Genomic DNA, 22,336 nt, shown 5'->3' on the forward strand with positions numbered 1-22,336 from the left:
AACCCCTGATCTTATTGGGAATGCCTCTAGCCTCTCCCCATTGAGTATAATGGTTGTTGATGGTTTCAGATAGATACTGCTCATTATTTTAAGGAACAGTCCATTTATTTCTACACTCTCTAGTGTTTTTAATAGGAATGGATGCTGTATTTTGTCAAAAGCTTTTTCAACATCTATTGATATGATCATATGGTTTCTGATAGGTTTGTTATTGATATAATTGAGTATACTAACAGTTTTCCTAATATTGAACCAACCCTGCATTCCTGGAATAAATCCTACTTGATCATAATGTATTATCCTAGTGATGACTTGTTGTAGTCGTTTTGCTAAGATTTTATTTAGGATTTTTGCATCTATATTCATGAGGGAAATAGGTCTATACTTTTCTTTCTCTGTTTTAACTCTTCCTGGTTTAGGTAGCAGTACCATATTGGTTTCATAGAAAGAGTTAGGCAGAGTTCCATCTTTCCCTATTTTTCCAAAGAGTTTATATAGAATTGGGACCAATTGTTCCTTAAATATTTGGTAGAATTCACTTGTGAATCCATCAGGCCCTGGAGATTTTTTTTTTTAGGGAGTTTACTAATGGCTTGTTGAATTTCTTTTTCTGAGATAGGGTTGTTCAGGTATTTAATCTCTTCTTCATTTAACCTGGGCAACTTATATTTTTGTAAATATTCATCCATTTCACTTAGATTATCAAATTTATTGGCATAAAGTTGGGCAAAATAATTTCGAATTATTACTTTAATTTCCTCCTCATTGGTGGTGAGTTCACCTTTTTCATTTATAATACTAGCAATTTGGTTTTCTTCTTTCTTTTTTTTTAACCAAATTGACAAGAGGTTTATCACTTTCATTAGTTTTTTTCATAATGCCAACTTTTGGTTTTATTTAATAATTCAATAGTTTTTTTTGCTTTCAATTTTATTAATTTCTCCTTTGATTTTTAAAATTTCTAATTTGGTATTTGATTGGGGATTTTTGATTTGTTCTTTCTCTAATTTTTTTAGTTGCATGTTTAGTTCATTGATTTCCTCTTTCTCCAATTTATTCATATAAGCATTTAGAGCTATAATATATCCCCTGAGAGTTGCTTTGAATGAATCCCATAGGTTTTGGTATGTTGTTTCATTATTATTATTATCTAGGATAAAATGGTTAATTCTTTCTATAATTTGTTTTTTGGTCCACTCATTTTTTAAGATGAGGTTATTCAGTTTCCAATTTGCTCTGGGTCTATATCTCCTTGGCCCAGTATTGCATATGACTTTTATTGCATTGTGATCTAAGAAAGATGCATTCACTATTTCTGCCTTTCTGCAGTTGATCATTAGGTTTTTATGTCCTAGTACATGGTCAATTTTTGTATAAGTTCCATGTACTGCAGAGAAAAAGGTATATTCCTTCCTATCCCCATTCAGTTTCCTCCATAAGTCTAACATATCTAATTTTTCTAACAATCTATTTACCTCCCTAATTTCTTTCTAGTTTGTTTTATGATTTGATTTATCTAGATCTGATAGTGGGAGGTTGAGGTCTCCTACTAGTAGAGTTTTGCTGTCTATGTCTTCCTGTAATTCTTTCAGCTTCTCCTCTAAGAATTTGGGTGCTGTCCTACTGGGTGCATACATATTCAATATTGAAATGACTTTATTGTCTATGGTACCTTTTAGGAGGATAAAGTTTCCTTCCTTATCTCTTTTAACGCTATCTATTTTTGCTGCTGCTTTGTCTGAGATAAGGATTGCTACCCCTGCTTTTTTTACTTCAGCTGAAGCAAAATATATTTTGCTCCAACTTTTTACCTTTACTCTATATGTATCTCTCTGCTTCAGATGAGTTTCTTGTAAGCAGCATATTGTAGGCTTCTGGTTTTTAATCCACTCTGCTATTTGCTTACGTTTTAAGGGAGAGTTCATCCCATTCAAATTTAAGGTTATGATTACCAATTCTTTATTGACCTCTGTGCTATCTTCCCTCTGTTTGTATTTTTCCCCCTTTACCCCCCTTTTATCCATATTCCCCAGTATTTTGTTTTTGAATACCACCCCCTTCAGTGTGTTTGCCCTCCTATATCACTCCCTCCCCTTCTTTCCCCTTTCCCTGTTCCCTTCCTTTTGTTATTTCCCCTTATTTCCTCCACTCCCCTTCCCTTTCTCTGTTCCCCCCTCCCCTTTTCCCCTTTTACTTCTTGAAAGGTTAGATGTTTTATAAGTTAACTGCGTATGTGTAGGTTGACTTAAGCCAAGTCTGATGAGAAGAAGATTCAGGTGTTTCTCCTCTACTCCCTTCTTCCCCTCTATTATCATAGGTTTTTTGTACCTCTTAGTGTAATGAGATTTGTCCCATTCAATCCCCTCCCTCCTCCCGTCTCTTTCCTGTCCCCCTTTTTAGGGAGGTAGTGTATTTTTTTTAGATCATTCTATCTAAGTCATAGAAAATTCTGAGTGTCTGACCCTTCTAGTTCAGTATATTCTGTTGAATAGAGTCCAAATTCCTGAGAGTTATTAGAACCTCTCTCCCCGGTGGAGTTAAAGCCAGTTACATCCCATTAGATATCAGTCTCCTGGATAGGTCATGGATGTCCAGCATTTCTGGCTAGGTATATTCTCTCTGTTAGAGTTACATTTCTCATGATTCTCAGGATTTATGAGAGTCTCTACCCCCCCCCCCCCCCCCCCATGCTGGGATATAGCCAGTTTCAACTTGCTGGATTGCATTTTTTTTCCTTTTACCGCCCCCCCCCCTTTTTTTTAACCTTTTCATGTGTCTCTTGAACCTCCTGTTTGATATCCAAATTTTCTGTTTAGCTCTGGTCTTTTCATCAGAAATTTTTGGAATTCTTCCATTTTGTTAAATGTCCATCTTTTTCCCTGAAAGAGAAGGCTCAGCTTTGCAGGAAAGTAGATTCTTGGCTGCATTCCAAGCTCCTGTGCTCTTCAAAATATCTCGTTCCAGGCCCTTCGATCCCTTAAAGTTGATGCAGCCAGGTTCTGCGTGATCCTTACTGTGGCTCCTTGATATTTAAATTGTTTCTTTCTGGCTGCTTGCAGGATTTTCTCTTTTATCTGACAGTTCTGGAGTTTGGCCACAACATTCCTTGGTGTTTTCCTTTTAGGATCTTTTTCTGGTGGGGATCGATGTACTCTTTCAATAACTACTTTGCCCTCAGATTCCATGATGTCAGGGCAGTTTTCCATCACTAGATCCTGTAATATTAAGTCCAGGCTTTTTTTCTCTTCAATGTTTTCAGGAAGTCCTATAATTTTCAGGTTCCCCCTCCTCGATCTATTCTCGAGGTCAGTGGTTTTGTTGATGAGGTATTTCACATTTGCTTCTATTTTTGCTATTTTTTGATTTTGTTTAACTGACTCTTGCTGTCTCATGGAGTCATTAGTTTCTGTAGACTCTATTATTTTTTGGGGGGGGAGGAGTTTTCTTCATTAACCTTTTCCAGGTGGTCGATTCTACTTTTGAAAGAGCTTTCCATTTGACCAATTGAGGTTTTGAGAGAATTAATTTCTTTTTGCATTTGCTCATTTGAGGATCTGAGAGAATTATTCTCATTTTGCAAGGTATTAATTGTCTCCCCCCAAATTTTCCAGTTGATTTTTAAACTCTTCCTTATTTCTTCAAGGAAGTCTTTCTGTGCTGGAGACCAGATTATATTCTCCTCAGAGGTTCCAGGTCTCTCTGGGTTGGAGTCTTTCCCTTCCAGGAATTTTTCTATGGATCCACATTTCTGCTGACCCTTCTTCATCATGCTAAGACCTTGAGTTGGGTGGAGCTGGTTCACCTGGGCTTGGGATCGCCAAAGGCTTTACTGAGTGCAGTTTCTCTGGCTGGCCAGTAGGAGGTGCTGCTTGCTTTCTCTGGAGTGTCTGTGACCTTGGTTGTGAGGCCTTCTCCCTTTGTTTGAGGGAGGGAATTGGAGCTATTGAATTCTTTTGCCTTCAATCAATGGTGGGCTTTACCCTTGCCTGAGGTGATTCCTCATTTGGGCTGGTTCTTTTTTTCACACACCTGGGCCTGAGGCAGAAATAATTTGCATTTGTTTGGGAGGAGGCCTCAGTGCAATGGAGGCATGGGCTCAGAGTTTCTCAGACCTGAGGAGCCTAGGGATGGTGTCCACAGCTCTCCTGCACCAGACCTCTCCCCGCGGCCCCTTCCCCAAGCTCCAGGGGGACAGCCCCAACACAAGCGCCTCTGCTCCCCCGCGGACCCAAGCCCCCTTCGTCCAGCCCCACCGCTGATGAGCAGGTATGGCTCTTGGGCCCTCAGACTCCCAGTTCCGATTCAGCTGTTGTTCTGGCTGATCTTCCCTGGGAGCTTGGACTCACCTGCTGGTACTCAGCCAAGGCTGCTGCGGGAGACGAATGAATCCTGAGTTAGATTTTCCTCTCCTGGCTTTTCTTTCTGGGTTTCCTGGTTCGGATTTCTTTTAAGAGGTTTGTTTCATGTGATAGATGGGGAAGAGATCAGGAGACTTTAGAACTGTGCCTGTCTTCTCTCCACCATCTTGGCCCCCTCACTGGATCTTTCTGTGGGTTCTGTCTCATGAAAATTTAGTCATAATTTGAGTTTTTGAGATATTTTGGAGAGAGCACCTAAGAGAGGCTCTTCTCCTACCTCCATCTTGGCTCCACCCTCTTACTCTCCCATTTTTACTGTTGTACTTCTGGAAATAATTCATTTAGTGAATTCTTGGGAACCAACAGATAGACTTATTTCTTCTCCCACATCTTTGCCCACTCCATCCTCAACCTCCTTAGATTATAGATTCTGTTTTCACCACTTTGCTAAAACTGTTTTTCTTAATGATTATCAGTGTAAAATCCAGGGCCAGTTTCTAGGCTTCACATTTTTAGTTTCTCAGCAGAATTTAGCATTAAAACCATTAGTCTTTTCCTCCTCTGATTTTTAATTATGTTACATTTTACACCAAGACACATAAAAACCTTTATTAAATGCTTAGGCACATACTAACTGCTAGGGATAGAGCTACAGACAAATGAGATTCTCTACCCTCAAGGGTATCTTATTGAGGACTAGAAGGAAGGTATCTACTGGAGTAAGTAAATTGTTGAGGTGGAGAAGTCTGGAGAATCATTGGAGTCAGGAGGGAACTGAGGCTGACTAGGAAGCTTCTTAAAATAGTCTGTGTTAGGAATTCACCAATCAACAGAGCCGTGGATGTAGACTAAAACCAGAATAAATGAAGGTATCCTAAATCCAGAATAAATGACTTATTTCTCCACAATTGATTCTATCTTTCTGACTATTATTTATTTGCTTCTTCTTCTTTTTCTCCCCCTCCATTAAGTGTACATAACTTCAAAGACTTAGAATTCAATCATTTCTTTTATCCCTTTCATTCTCATCCATTTTACTGATTCAATTCTTAGAAATATCTCCAATTTTTATCAATTTTTGACTGGTTATTGGATAGATATCCTCACTATAATCCCTGCTGATATCTTGAATCCTCATCTTCTCTCACCCATCACTGGTCACAGCCCTCAATTTCCTATTCTCTAGGTCTGTCATTTCTCTATCAACCTGTATGTTAAAAATAAGGTTCATCTTTGTCTTATCTCTATATAATTTTTTCCTTTGAAATATCTCTTTTATCTATCACCTTCTTTCTATTCTTACTGCTACCATGTAGTTCATGCCTTTCATATTTCTTGCATCTTTCAATAACCTTATCATGGGTCTCTTTGTTTCCTTTTCTTTTCCTCCACCCAGAGATACTAGATGAATCTCCTCATCCCACAGTTGATTATTTCACTTTCCTTCTAAATAACTTTCCATGATTTTTCTTTAGTCTACTGAATAGACCCAAAAGGTTATTTTTCAAGACTCTCTTATGCTTTCCTGCTTTTCCCATTTTGTTTCATACTAATTTCCATTATTATCTATTCTGCATTCCAACCAAGTGATCAGTCACTAAAGTGCCTATATTTAATATACTGTGCATTATGTTAGGCTCTATGGGAGTTCTAAATCCAATTAAGACATAACTCTTACATTGCTAGAACTTATGGTCCATAAAAGGATAAGATATGAGCTCAGAGGTCTACCACATCAAATATTACCTGATATAAGCCCAAAGGGGGAAAATTGATGCCAACCAGCAGGATTGGGGAATGCTTTTTATTAGAACTCAAATTTGGCTTTTAAAGGATGATAGTTCAGCAGGTGATCTTAAGTCGTATCATGGAAATGTGAGAATGTGTTGCATTTTTAGGATTGCAAATTTGACCAGTGTGATTCAATATGGAAGGTTGTATAAGGCCTTCATTGCCAAGGAGACATTCGAACTTTTTATCAAGTATAATAGAAAGACACTGAAGATCTGTGAATCTTCACAAAGTGACCTGAATAGATATAGTATAAGCAAGATTTTTATTGAATAGAGTAGGAATATATTTAAGGAAGTTACTGTAATCATCCTCATGAGTAGTAAAGAAATGAACTAGGTAAGTAATAGTGGAAATGCTGAAAGAAAACACATAAATGAGAAAATTTTAAAACCCTGATGGAGTTGAATAGGATTTGGTAACTTCCTTGAAACTCTTTTATCCCCTGACTAAAGCTGATCTCACAAAACTTTTTTATGCTTCATTTGCTCAGAAGTTTATAATTTCTTTAGTTAAAGCTTTGCATTAAAATTGTAAGTCTCCAGCCAATGGACTTTTAAATGTTGAAGACTGCTGTCTTGCCATTTTTCTCTGACCCCCACCAACTCTTCTAATCTTACCCTCACTGACTTTAGTTCCTTCTTCTTATTCTCATAGAGCATGAACTTAAAAGTAAAAATGCATATGCTTAATAATTGTTTATAGAATTGCATTGAATTTTCATGATTTTCTTTTTCCCCCCCAGATACTCAAGATGACAAAGAAAGAGTTAAAAAATACAGCACATTTATCCGTACACTTCCAGGGGTCAACAGGGCAACTTTGGCAGCTATAATTGAACACCTTTATAGGTCAGTGTATACAAAGACATCTTAATACATCTTCATCAGTATAGAGTTTTCAATACTTTTGTTTTTTAGCTTTACTATGATCAAAAGCCTTCATGTCACAAGCTTTCAACATGGTTGTTAAATACCTCTTAATAAATAGTCTTAAACAACTAAATGAGGTTGAGGTCCAGTAAATGACTTGCCAAAAGTCACAGGAATAATTCAGGGCCACAGGTAGAATGAATAGGTCTTTCTGATTCCTAAGCACTCTATCCATTGACATTACCCTACTCTCTTGTTTCTTTATCTCAACCAATGTCTTTCATCATATAAAGTCCATCTTTTTCTTTCCTGACAGACTTGCCATGTTTTATCTTTATACTGTGATATAAGCTGTAATTACAAAATTAAACTTTGATGAGAAGTCTCTTTTTGAGTCCTGAGTAGAGTGCTTTCTAACATTTTAAGTGCCATATGGTGAGTTGTTACATGATTATATTAGCCTGACAAGGCAACCAATCAGTGTTTAAGTCCTAGGCTGGCAGAATTGACTGAGAGGGCTAGAGCTGTTTATTGAAGGATACCCAGAATCAGATGGAAATCTGCAGCTCCACTTCCCATTCCCTGCTCACCCTGAAGTGGCAGCTCTATCCATCATAGCTGTCCCTAAGTTTTAGTTTCCAGCACCCCAAGGTTTACTGAGGGGCTCCATTAATCTAGTCTGATTCACCTCATGTAAGACATTGCCCTAACATTGAGGTAGCCCATGTTCCCCTTAGGGAAAAATTTTTATACCCTGAGGCAGGACTGGAAAGAAAAAATACAGGTAGTGCCTTTATGTTATATCCTTGGATTGTTTTGTAATTGGACTTGGGAAGCAGTAAGCCCAGAAAAACCTTTGCTGAGGGAAATGACATGTCTGGAGGGGTCTTCAGAATGTGAGGGTGCAAGGTATATGCATATTACACTGGGGATTATTGATTAAGTTCTTTGGGTCCAATAATTGGACTATTAATTTTTTGTGTAATATAGTATCAGCATAGCTATACACACTCAGAAAGATACGCATAAAGACATGTGTGTGAATACATGCATATTCATACTCATATGTATGTGGATGTATATATTCATACACATGCACCTACAACTTATTGTTATAGAGGACTCCCAACAGGAAACTTCTACTGGAGGCAGATTAGAAATTAAATCATAGTCTTAAAGAACAGTTTGGAGGAACTCAATGGTTAAATAACATGTCCAGCATTTCTCAAGTCAATATATGTGTCAGAAGTTGGACTTGAACCCATTACGATATGTTGCGTTACAGTAAAAGTAAGGATTATAAAAACAGTTTTATGAACGTAACAATAGCTTCAGAAACTATTGAATATTTAGAGAAAGAAAAATGAAGTATGCATCCTCCATTCTCAGAGTCTTGTAGCATATGAACGTAGACCTAAAGCTAGAAGGAACCCCAAAAGCTATCTATTTCAACCCTCCCATTTTACAAGATGAGAAAACTGACACCCAGAGATGTTAAGTAAATTTCTTCAAGGTCACAAATAGTGGTCTATATTTGTCGAATTTTGTTGCTTGGTGTTTTTAACTCAATTAAAATTTACTCTGAAAGCTCTCATTAGTTACTGCTCTAGTCTTTCTCACAAAACTTAAACTATTCATGGCTTCTGTTTGAATCACAAAACAGAGATCTATTTCATTTAAGGAGATTTGATCTTCAGTTGTGTATTCACAATTGCTTATCATTATATCTAAACTTAATAGTGAAAGCTAGCTGTTCATATTGCTTTTTGAGAGTCTGGCTTCATGTTGATGGGACTGCCTCCTCCTTGTGAAAACATCAAGTTGATCTTCTTTATGACAATCAGTAAATGCTGATCATAGACTCATAGATGAAAGATATATTATAGATCCTTTAGTTGCCAGCTCCCATCTTATAGAAATGGACACTTAAGGAGGGAAATAATTTCCTTAGTTAAGGGTCACAACTCAAAATCCAGTTTTTTTCTCTGCTATAATAGGCTGCCTATACATGCGTTTATTCTTTTGAAAACCTGTTTCCATTTTACTACTACATTTCTTCTCTAGCTGCCCTCACCCCTTACCTGCAAAGAATCAGTAACTGTAATTTTATAATGCAAGGCAACCAGAAAGTGATCTGAAACTTTGTCTCTATTTTAAAAAAACAAATTTATTTATTTTTTCCAAGTACATGCAAAAATAATTTTCAACATTCATTTTTTGGTAAGGATTTGAGTTCCACATTTTTCTCCCTTCCCTCCCCCCTCTTGATAGCAAGTCATCTAATATAGGATATACATCTATAACTATGTTAAATATGTTTCCATATTAGGTATGATTGAAAAAGTATCACAACAAAAGAAAAAAACATAAAACATAAAACAAATTTTAAAAACTGAAAATAATATGCTTTGGTGTGCATTCAGACTCCATGAGTCCTCTGAATGTTGGTGATATTTTCCATCCTCCCCTCCCTTTTTTAAAATAGATGTAATTTTTCAAGGATATGGCTATCTCATTCATGATCATATATTGGAAAGTATAATTAATTGTGCTCATTAAATTAATTACAAAGAAAAGGAAGCTTTAATCTATGATCTTGAAATATTATTTGAATATTTTTAATTGTTTACATTTTTACTCCTTTGTCTCATTACCTCAGCTGGAATGTAAAATCTTTGGTATAAAAGGTCATGTTTCATAGTACATTGTGTGCCCCACTAGACCTGGATCCCCAGTGATTGTTGTCAAATAAAATATCACAGTGGGTTTCATTTTTCTTAGAAGTTTTATTTAGTTAGTATCAAAATGTTGTGTATCTTAATTGGGCATATTTATCTTTAACAGGGTTCAGAAATGCTCAGAGATCAACCAGATGAACTCACACAGTTTAGCTATGGTATTTTCATCCTTTTTGTTTCAAACTAAAGGACAAACTAATGAAGAAGTAAATGTAATTGAAGATCTAATTAACTACTATGTTGAAGTGTTTGAGGTAAATATATGTATATATATATGTATATATAATATAGTATTTAATTTAGAGAATAATTTTGATGAGACTTTGTAACTTGTAATGTGAAATTTGGTTGTGATTGTGATGTTTCAGGTGTTTGACAAAAAAGTCTTTACACATCTTTTTTATAAATTGAATATATTTTCTCAGTTTGCAGCATTGAAAATTTTTAGAAATATGGTCATTCATATAAATTAGGGAAAATTTTAGAATGTCCTTACCATCTGGTATTTATTGGACAGAATAATTCTGCTTATACTTATTCTCTGATTAAATATGTGTGCATTAAATATCTGATAAATGTGTGGAATAAGTGAATTTTGTAAAATGAATAATAAATGTCATCCTGTTTAATTCTAGCGATTACAGTTTATCTTACTGGAGACAAATTTGTAAGATTTTTAAATGTGGCATGTTATAAAATAAAAAAAATACAGTTTTTTTATTTTTGCAAGGCAGTGAGATTAAGTGACTTGCCCATGGTCATACAGTAAGGTATTAAGTGTCTGAGGCTGGATTTGAACTCAGGTCCTAACTCCAGGGCTGGTGTTCCATTCACTATGCCACCTAGCTACCCCCCCAATACAAACTTTGATCAGGAAATTTAATTCTACAGTATTGTGAATCAAATTATAACATTTTATAGGATCCACTTTAGTGAAATTACTCTAAATCTCCTATTGAGAAGAACAAAACCTATGATTATGATTACATCCTAATTTTTTTTTGTTTAATTATCCAGGAATTTATTCTGTAGTTTCAAAGGCAGTCTGTATTTCTTGGTACACCTTTGTATCTTGTTTCTCTCATTTTCGTGTGTGTGTGTGTGTGTGTGTGTGTGTGTGTGTGTGTGTGTGTGTCATTTGAACCAACAATTCAGAGTTGTTTCAAGTGGAAAGACTGTGAAAAAAAGCTCAAAGACATAAGATTGTTTGTTTTCATGCCTTGTTACTGTTTCTTAATAGTTAAATTTTGAGAAAATGAATGGTTAAAATGAAGCTTTGTTATGACCTTCTGTATCACAAGTATAAAAATGATGGGAATTTCACATATATTTTAAAAAAATGCATCTTGTCTTCATGTTTAGCTAACTTCTTTATTTATTGTTAATATCCTTACAATATCATGTCTTTTTTCAAAAGCATCAATAATCAAAAGAAGTATATAGTATAACAATAAATTACTCTTGTAGCTTGATTCTAGCTTTGCTTTTGAATCCATTCCAACTAAAATAGCTTCTCTAATTTATTTTTAGCTTGATTGTTTTTTATTAAATAGGATGCTTAAAGAATCATCTAACCAATATGCTAATGTGGCTATTTTTGTTATCCATGAATGAAAATTATCTGAATTATGTTTTCAACAGGTTAATGAAGATCAAGTCAAGCAAATGGATATAGAGAACAGCTTTATTACCAAGTGGAAAGACACTCAAGTAAGTGCTAGTAATCAGATGTATAAAATATAGTATGCAATAATTATTACATTGCTAATTAAGATTTTTAGATGTGTTTGTTTTCAAAGTTTCTTTTGTTTCAGAAAGTAATTTAGATTGAAAAATATGATTGTTGTCTCTGTTGATTCATGCAATGACTTCTGCCTATGGAAAACTTGAATTTATTATTGCACATCTTTCAAATCTAAGGGAAAATGTCAAATTTTCAAAATACCTATCTATGTATACATAATTTTCTTAATTGCTTTTAGACTGTTTAAAAATTTAAGGGTAACTAGGTCTAAGAAAGGTTTTGAGAAATTGTCAATGAAAACAGTAGGCTTGAATATTATTACATTTATAATACATAGTTTAATTTTTAAATTATGGCATGAATCAGATAGTAAATCACCCCCCCCATGCTTTTGCTTTAATTACTGTCGAATTATTTCATTAAGAACACTATAATTACCTTTATTGTTTATAAATGGTAACTTAATTTTCCTGAAATATTACTGGGTGTTTTTTAAAATTTTATCCCTTTAGGGAGGGATTTTTATTATAGTTATCCTCAGATTAGTGTCAGTACCTCTATTCACATAGTGTCTTTAATTTCTAAATATATCTTTCATTTGTAAAATATGTAAGTATAGTATAGTATTGTATGTTCTATAAATGTTTATTGTATGTTATATAAACTTTTTGGAAGCATATTATTTAAATTAATATATTAACATTAATAATGTATCACTAAAAATTCTATATTGTTAAAACCAGTCCACAAAGAACTGTTTAATTTGAGGTAAATTTAATTTGAGTAAATTTGAACTGTTTAATTCAAGTAAAATAAGATGAAATATCCTAGTATATTAATTACTGGATAGGTTATAGGCTCATGAAATCATTTATTATGAAAGAGGCCATGAAGTAAAAATACTATTCTATACCCAATCCATATGCCCCAAGACTACTGTTAACCTTTTTGAGTGTAATCCCAAGGAATTCATACAGTTTCTGAAAGGATTCATTTCAGCCCCTAGAGGAGTATGCCTCATGGTCAATTCTGGAAACACTTAACTTTTTGATTTATTTATAAGAATTTTAATTTAATTAATTAATTAAGAACTTAAATTTTGGATAGTATGCCTAGAGTAGTATTGTTTAAATTTAATGCAACAATTTATTTTATATTATTTTAAATACATTAACAAAGAAAGTCAAGTTTTTCTAATTAAATAGATAAAGCTGAAAAGCATATTTTCCTAAGTACAATATAGTATTGAATTGTATTACTTTAAATTACATTATATTATATTTATATGTACTTAAGAAATACATTATTTCTTCATATTTTCTGTAATAAGTCAAAACCTAATCTGTAAAATATTTTTCATGATATTTCTTATATCTTTCACCTTTTGAATTCTTAAATTATTCTTCCTTTGGGCTTTATTTTATAAGTACTTTCTGGTGAATTTTATTTTTTAAACTCCTGAAGTCTTGTTTATGCAAACAGTGATAATCAAAATGTCAGTAGCATCCTTTATCCCCCCCCTTGTATTTTTCTGTCACATCATCAAAAAAGAAAAAAAATATTATGCCTTTAAAAGCTTGCTGTCTGAATGATTATTTCCCTGGCAAATATTCCCTTTAGGTTCTTTTCTTTGAAGCAAAATTTATCTATAGTCATTGTTTCTCCAGTATGACTTAATTTTTTTCATGTTATATTTTTTATTCTAAGTTGCCAACATATAGTAAAGAAATATCTGTGAAAATATCAAAATATTTCTCATAGCTTCATTTGTGTTCCTATTAATCTTTTCACTTTTGCAGTATGCATATAGTCTAATCTTGTGCCTTTTCTTTCTTGACTTTTTTTCTCTCTTTATTATTTATTGGCTATTCCTTTGCAGAGTAATCAGCAAGATAACTTATCTCTCTATGGCTAACCCAGATACTAAATCAAATCCATTAAAAAAGAAAGAGTAGTCTTTTTTCCCCCCAAAGCCTATATTATCAATCCATTACATTAATCTACCCCCTTCCATTCACCAGAGCCTTGCAGTATAAAATTAGATTCAGTATCATTTTCTTTAACATAATTTACTTTTTCCTTCCCTTTTTACACATTTATATCTATTATTCAACTTTAATTTATGCCCAAATCTCAACCCATTGAATATACCTCCCTTTATAAGCACTAGGAAGGATAATTTTCCATGTGATTAGATGTTTTGTCTTCTATTTTTGTCATTGATATTAGTCCTATTGATTAAAACATAATTGTAGATGACTCATTTCCTTTCCCTTCACAAAACCTATTACAATGGATATAACTTAAGCTGTTGTGGAAAAAATATTTTGTACTGGATCTTGTTCTTCCTTTTATTTTAGGAAGTTAAATCAGTAGAATAAAGTATTGAACTGGAAGCCAAAGGAAACCATTTAGTTGTGAATCTATTCTCAGACTCTTTGTCTTTTCAATTTTTCAGATGGAAAACTGCTGAATATGAAAGAGATTTTTGCAATTATAAACATGAGACCTACCTCCAGAGAATTATGATATTAGAAAAATAGTTAAAATGAGATGTTTTTATGGAATCTTTACTATGAAAAATTATTTATCACTGTATGGGTATCATGCATTTTTATATATTTCCTTTAGGTATCACAAGCTGGAGATTTGCTCATTGAAGTATATGTTGAAAGAAAAGAACCTGATTGTAGTATCATAATAAGAGTAAGTATCTTTAAGTGATATAAAAATTACAATTTCATAATCATTTAAGAGTAACTGAAATTTTCCTTCATTTCTGATATCACCATATTTTAACAAATGTTTTAGAACTAAAGCCTGAGATCTTCAATATCTATAATTCATTTTTGATTACTAGCATGGTTTTTGTCATTAAAGAATTCTGATAGAATCCTGCTTCTGGATATGGAAAGGATCATTGAGTTTTTATATGGTTTGGGGAGAGGAATGAATTTATTTTGTCTTTACCATTGTTTCCTGGGCCAGAGCTAATATTACTGAATTACTGACTTTTAGAATGGTGAAAAGATCTTAGAAACTAATTTCTATTTTAGATGGTGAACCCCATTGGGGCAAAGATTGTTCTGGATTTTTTGACATTCTCAAACCTCTAATGGCTTTTCCCCATATTCTCCCTCAGCTGAGAACTTCTTATTTTACAGAAAAAATTGAGGCCATTTGCCATGAACTTCTCCCTTGTAACTCATTTCCTATCACTCACTCAGATACTTTCGATTATTCTCTCCTCCTTAACCCTGCCTCCCATCTTTACATGATGAAGTGACTGTACCCCTTACCCCAAAGTTAACACTTCTGCTTGTCTCCTGCAACAGATTGCTCTCTCTGTTAATGCCACTCTTTCATTTATTTTTAAGCTCTTTCTGTCTTCTGACTCATTCTTTACTGCGTACACACATGCCCATGTCTCCTCTGTCCTGAAAAAACACTTTGTTGATCCTTCCATCCCTGTTAACTATTGTCTTATATTTCCTCTTCTCTTTATAGCAAAACTTGTAAAGCTATCTGCAGTAGGTGCTTCCACTTGATTTCCTCTCACTCCCTTTTCTTCTTCTTCTTAGAATTCAAATTATGACCTTATTATTCCACCAGAGCTACTACAAATCCAAACCGGCAAATCCAATTGCTTTTTCTCAGTCCTTGTTCTTCTTGATGACTTTGCATCATTTGACACGGTATTGTACTCCTAGAATACTTTTTTCCCTTAGTTTCTGGTATACCACTCTCCCCTGGCTCTCTTTCTGCTTATCCAACCGCTGCTTAATTTCCTTTGCTGGATCTCCTTCTAGGTCAGGCCCTTTAACAGTAGGTGCCCCTCAAGATTTTGTCCTGGGTCCACCTCTCTTCTTTCTATCTATTCTATTTTGCTTGGTGATCTCATGATCTTTATATTTAATGACCATCTTTATGTTAATGATTCTCAAATCTGCTTCAAACTCTTTGCTGACCTCCAGTCAGCAAATCTCAAACTGAATATATAATACAATCAAATCCATAGGTACAAAATAGAACTCATTATTTTTCCCACTAAGCCCTCTTCACCTCTTCTATTCTCTAGTATTATAAAAGGGCAACACCAGCCTACTAGTCTCTCAGACTTATAACCTAGGAGTCATCCTGGACTTCTCACTGTGTCTTACCTGCATATCCACTCTATTGACAAAGCCAGTGTCTCTCAAATATGACCCCCTTCTCTCCTCTGATTCTGCCATCACTGTAGTGCATCACCCTCACCATGTCCTGTCTGGATTATTGCAAAAGTGGGTCTGCCAGCCTCTAGTTTCTCCCTACTTTACTCAATCTTCCTTTCACTCCCTAATGATTTTTCAGAAGCACAGGTCTGATCATATCATACTTCTTCCTTCCCTACTTCCATCCCTAATAAATTCCATTGACTCCTGATTGTTTTGGGGATCAAATAAAAAGTTCTCTGTTTGGCATGCAAAGCCTTTCCTATCTTTCTAGTCCCTTCCTACCTTTCCAAGTCTTCTTGCACTTTACTTGCTAACATATGTTCTTCAATTTATTAGTGCTAATCTCTTGGTTCTTCATGAAGAAGAAACTCCCATCTCTTGACTCCAAGCATTTTCTCTGGCATACTGACCTGATTTCCTTTAAGTCCTAACCAAAGTCTCATCTTTTACTTGAAGCTTTTCCCAGCCTATCTTAATTCTAATACCTTCTCTTATTGATTTACATTACCACATTGCTAGACTGTGTAACACACCTTTTTTTATCCCCCCCACCCCCACCCCGAGTAAAGTCATTTCTTCATCTATTATTCTATTACTCAGTGCTTTCCTGTTTTAGGAATAGGCTTTCCTTTCCCCATTATGCTGAAGCCAATAGTGAGATTTCAAGATCTTAATCTGTAGTTCTCTTCAATTTATGTTAGGACTTCTGCCTCATAGTAGCAATAATATATGTACTTTGCAGATCAAGTGATATGTCCTACACAGAAGTAACTTGGTCCATTGATCATTTGATTATCACTACCTAATGAGACATGACATAGGTATAAACATACAATTTTAATGATGTCTTTGCCACTTCCATAGAAGATTTATTGCACAATGTCTTGATAGAAGAGAAATTCTGGGGTGGCTAGGTGACACAATGGATAGAACACTGGCCCTGGAGTCAGGAGTACCTGAGTTCAAATCTGGCCTTAGACACTTAATAATTACCTAGCTGTGAGGCCTTGCAAGCCACTTAACCCCATTGCCTTGCAAAAACTAAAAAAGAAAAGAGAAATTCCCACATGTAATCTCTTGATACTTCTATTTATAATATCACATATTTAATTTTGTTTTGCTTTTTATTTTCCCAGTATATTCCTTGCCCCACACCCTTCCTGGAAAATCATTCCTCAAAATAATGAAAAAAAGAGAAAAAATTGTTTCACAAAACTGACCAGAACTACAACTTAGTCTACATCATATGTAGCATTCTATATCCTATATTCCTTTGTCTCTTCAAAGAAGGAAAAACAATACATCTTTATATCTCTTCTCTGAAGACAAACTTTGTCAGTATAATTCCACAGCACTGAATTTTGATTTTTGTTATTTCATTTCATTTCATTTCATTGTTGCAATCTTATGTGTTGTTTTATTGGATCTGCTTACTTCACTTTACATCCTTATATCTATTCGTATAAATTTTCCCTGCTTGTCTTTATCTATCATATTCATTGTTTTCTGAGAATGCATTTATTTGCCATTAAATTTATAGTTTCACAATTTGTTTAGCTATTTCTCAGTTGCTGGGTATTTGCTTGTCCATAAAAAAAAGTACTGCCATAAATACTTTGTTATATATGAGACTTTTCTTTTATCATTGAGGAGGCAGTCGTACCTCTGGATCGGCGGGGTATGGGACTTTGTAGAATGACATTGTTTTTATTGTTTCAGTACTGAAAATAATCCCTATGGGATTCCATGTTCACAAAAAATTGGTGTAACCACATAACAGAAAAATATATTACTTTCAGTTTTTATTTTTGTTTCCTAATCTTTAATTTTTTATATCTAATAACAATGACAAGAAAGATGGTGGTTCATATTATATAATATTTGATGATATGAAAATGTTTGAGGGAATATAACTCATCTGTGTACGTGTAATACAAATCAAATTTTATGTATATATAGAGAGGAGGCAGCCAGGTGGCTCAGTTGATATGTACTGGGCCTTTAATCAGAAAGACCTCAGTTCATATTCATTTCAGATACTTACTAACTATGTAACTTTGAGCAAGTCACTTAATCTCTGTTTGCCTTAATACACTGGAGAAGGAAATGGCAAGCTATTCCAATATTTTTGTCAAGAAAATCCGATGAACAGTTTGGTCCACAGTATCACAAAGAGTCAGACATGGCTGAATGACTGAACAAAATACCAAAACACACACACACATGCACACATACATACAAACATTTATACTCACACTCATATGTTATTCAATTTAATGCTCAAAATAATTTTTAATATAGACAGATCAGATAATCTTAGTTACCCATAACCCATGAAAAGAAATGAAAACTCAGGGACTTAAAATAATTGTCTGATAAATGACACAGTATTAAGTAATGGAATGAAGAGTGTAGAAACTTATCTTTTTAATGTTATTTTATTTTTTTAATCACATGCAAAGATAGTTTTCAATATTCATATTTTTGTAAGCTTTGAGTTTCACATTTTTCTACCTCTAACTCTTCCTTCCCCACTGTCCTTGAGAGTGAGTAATCTGATACAAGTTTTACATGTACAATCATGTTTAATATATTTCCATGTGAGTCATGTTGTGAAAGAAGAGTTAGAACTAAAGGAGGAAAACCATGAGAAAAAAATAAAACAAGTTTTGAAAGCTGAAAATATGCTTTGATCTGCATATTTTTTTCTCTGGTTGTGGATGGCTTTTTCTATTGCAAGTCTTTTAGAATTGTCCCTCTGGCTACTGAGAGGACCTAAGTTCATCATAATTGATTTTCATACATTGTTGCTGTTCATGCATACAATATTCTCCTGGTTCTGCTTATTTCACTCAGCTTCATTTCATGCAATCTTTCCAGGCTTTTCTGAAGTCTGTCTGTTTCTGATTTCTTAAAGAATAATAATGCTCCATTGCATTCATATGCCATAATTTGTTGTCATTCCCCAATTGATGGGTATTTCCTCAGGTATCAATTCTTTGCCACTACTGCTATAAATATTTTTATACACGTGGATCTTTTTCCCCCTTTTTATGATCTCTTTGGGATATAGACTTAGTAGTGGTCTTACTGGATCAAAGGGCATATGCCCAGTTTTATTGCCTTAGTTCCAAATTACTCTCCAGAATGATTGATTCACAACTCTTATCAGCAATGCATTAGTGTTCCACTTTTCCCATATCCCCTGCAACACTGATCATTTTCCTTTTTTATCATTTAGCCAAACAGAAAAAGTGAAAAGGTGTAAAGTGACAGTTTTAATTTGCATTTCTTTCTCCAAATCAATGATGATTTGGGACATTTTTTCATGTGACTTCAGATAATTTTAATTTCTTCATCTGCAAACTGCATATTCTTAGCTTTTGACCATTTAAAAATTGGGCAATATCTTGTATTCTTATTAATTTGATTCAGTTCTCTATATATTTTAGAAATGAGTCCTTTATCAGATATTTGCTGTGAAAATTGTTCCTAGCTTTTTGCATTCCTTCTAATTTTAACTGCATTGTTTTTATTTGTGCAAAATCTTTTAATTTAATATAATCAAACTACCCATTTTTCATTTTACAATATTCTATATCACTTAGTTAGTCATAAACTTTTAGCCATAAAACCTTAATCTAGACTTCAGTTATAATAAAGATATTCAAATGATAAAATAATTTGTTGCTTAATATAAATGTTATAAATAGTTTGTGCTGTTGTTTGACCAAAGACCTCATATACCCATGCAACATTTAATAAGCTTAAATCCTCCATGGTCAAAGACATGTGAAATATCATGATTCAGTTGTCAGTAGATTGTGGTTCAAATCTTTCTTCTAAAGCCTACAGACTTTGTGACTCCTTGTGCCTCTATATCCTCAGCTGTAGAAATATAATTAGAGAAATTGAACTAGATGACCTTTTAGGTCTCTTCCAGCTCTGAATTTTATGAGCCTGTCATAGGATTCATTCCTTATTATAAGTAGATGATTGGGAGCCCAATGATACTCAATTGGAGAATGTATCCAAATTAGTAAATAATCATTACTAATACTAGATGAATAACTCCCAATATATGCCCCATTAACTTGTCAATTTCACATAAAGACAATGTTTATAGATCATCAGGAGTTCTTATACTGGGATCCATGGATCATAAAGGGTTCTAAGGATAATTTCCATCTTTGATCTCAGATGGAAAAAAAGTGTTTTTAATTTTCATTTATCCCTCCACCCCCGATATTCCTAAAGGGATTTTTTTATGCATTTAAAAACATTATTCTGAGAAAAGGGCTCAAAGGTTTTACTAGGATCACCTGAAGAGTCTTTGACTCAAAAATGGTTAAAACATCAACCCTATCCTGAAGGTTCTATATAGAATCTTCAACTTGGATTAAACTTCAGAAGTCATAAACTATTCTGCTCATTTTAAGAGAAATTGGTTATGAAGGCATATTAGAGTTACTTGCTGTTTTCAGTTTAATCATCTGTAGAATTAGAATTAAAAGCTTATAGGATAATTTTTGATTTGTAGCCATTATCACTCAAATTCTTTGTAAGTCCACTTTTTCTCATTCCCAGCTTTCTAAGCCCTTCTGCAAAAAAGTAACAATTATGTTGTTGTTTCTGTAGCATTACTGGAATACAGTCATTTAAATGATCTTTCTCTTGATATTTATGAGTGCCACAGACTCATTCTCTTGGGTATTGATGTATAAAGCTCATAGTTCACTTTAATTGAGGTTCCCCCCTCCAATTTAATGCAATCACATTTCTAGAAAGTAAGCATCTTTGGACTGGATATAATATGCACTTACTTTTTATTCCACTAATGACAAAAAACAAAATGTCTGAGTAACACCTGTTATTTTTGTACCATACATAATCACACACACATGTATGGAATATGTTAATATTCATTAACTTGTTATAAATGGGAATATCAGACTAAAAGACCCCCCAACTCCAACAAATCAAGTAGCATACTTTAATAAGAAAAAGGAGCATTATTTTTCAGTTAGTAAAATTTGTCTCCTGAAAAATCAAATTTTTCTGCCTCATATTTATTTCTCATTATAACTGAATTCCATCTAATGTTTGCCAGCCTCAGTTTGAGGTTGGTAGCTACCCTCAATTGAGCAGCCCAGTCTCTCTGTAGAATGCACATTGATGTGGGTGCCTGAGGCTTTGGCACTTCACAAGAACAAAACCCCCAGGGATAATGCAGAGGACTCCTTACCGTCTCTTGGTGCTCTTCTCTTCATATTCAGTGGCAGACCCCCAATCTGTCATTTCCCATAAAAAGCCATGTCACTGAATGTTTTAACCCTGGGGTGTTTTAATTTGCTCAGCTAGGATTCAACTGCTACATGATAGGCACAATCAAAGTCCTAAGTAAAGCTAGACTATTTTTTACTAAATTGAAAAGCCCTTTCTTCTTGTGGCTGTTGGAGTGTTTTTTGGGGGGTTATCTTATTCATATCCTGGCATATTCTCCATTTTATAAAACATCTGGATATTGTATATCCTGTCAGAATATTTATTTTTCTATATAAAATTTAATATATCTGCATATTATGTGTAATGGAGAATGCCTTGTATGTCCAAAGTAAAAAAAAAAATCTGATGTTTCTGTTTTCTCCAGAAAAAGCAAAAACAAAATTTATATTTATAGAGATAAACATTGATTTAAAGGAAGAATTGTAAAACCAAAAATGGGGCATTGTTGTTCTAATACAGTCTTACTAACTCACCTGTTGTTATCATCTGAAAAAAAATTCTGCTTGTCTTCCAGATATCACCTGTAATGGAAGCAGAAGAATTGACAAATGATATATTAGCAATAAAGAATATCATCCCTGCCAAAGGAGATATATGGGCTACATTTGAAGTCATTGAAAATGAAGAACTTGGTGAGCAAATTCTGTTATTTGTAGCATTTCATTTAAGGAATAAGCATTGTTTTTGTATGATATCTTTCTTAGTGGCAATTGCTTTTTAATTTTTTTAACTGCTTAATCTTTTACAAAAAGTTTATTTCATCTCTTCATGGAAAATGTCCATAGACTATATGGCTTCCATTTACCTTTTTTTTTTAAATTGAAGTAATTTTTGATGAGTTAATGACCACAAAACTTGTCTTGTGTGCTATCTTTTTTTTACTTATATGTGTTTTCATTCAGCAAAATTCTCCCCCCCCTTTTTTCCCCTCTTTTATCTCTTCTCCCACTGAAAATGAAAGGAAAATAAAACCTGTTTTGCAAATCTGTATAGACAAAGTACTGGTAGACTTATAGATAAAAACAAATCTCGCCCCCACCCCCCCCCCCAAAAGCACATAAACATAAACATAAACAATGAGTGTATATATGTAAATATTAGTTCTCTAGAATCATGATTGGTCATTGCATTAATTGAAATTCCTAATTCTTTCAAAGTTGTTTGTTTATTATTATAAAGAGTTCTCCTATCTCTATTCACTCTGAATTAGTCTTCCCAGATTTTTCATTTTTGTACATGTTTAGATTTTGTTTTTCCTAGGACTAATCCCTTCCTCAAGATACTCTATAGCCAATTGCCCCTTCTCCCTTTTTTCCCCGTATTTCCTTCTTGA

At 33.9% G+C, this 22,336-nt stretch overlaps 1 protein-coding gene across 4 annotated transcripts in view; it reads left to right on the forward strand.

Moving 5' to 3' along the window:
- Positions 1-22,336, forward strand: part of ARAP2 (ArfGAP with RhoGAP domain, ankyrin repeat and PH domain 2) — a 271,115-nt gene that overhangs the window by 204,280 nt on the left and 44,499 nt on the right. For all 4 annotated transcript variants that reach the window (XM_074229650.1, XM_074229652.1, XM_074229649.1 and 1 more), the window contains exons 22-26: positions 6,895-7,000; positions 9,866-10,013; positions 11,401-11,469; positions 14,135-14,209; positions 21,518-21,635. In XM_074229650.1, coding sequence (XP_074085751.1) covers positions 6,895-7,000; positions 9,866-10,013; positions 11,401-11,469; positions 14,135-14,209; positions 21,518-21,635 — 516 coding nt within the window. The remainder of the gene's footprint in view (positions 1-6,894; positions 7,001-9,865; positions 10,014-11,400; positions 11,470-14,134; positions 14,210-21,517; positions 21,636-22,336) is intronic.

The sequence above is a fragment of the Macrotis lagotis genome, chromosome 3, assembly GCF_037893015.1.
Source record: "Macrotis lagotis isolate mMagLag1 chromosome 3, bilby.v1.9.chrom.fasta, whole genome shotgun sequence".
In the NCBI taxonomy this organism is placed as follows: domain Eukaryota; kingdom Metazoa; phylum Chordata; class Mammalia; order Peramelemorphia; family Peramelidae; genus Macrotis; species Macrotis lagotis.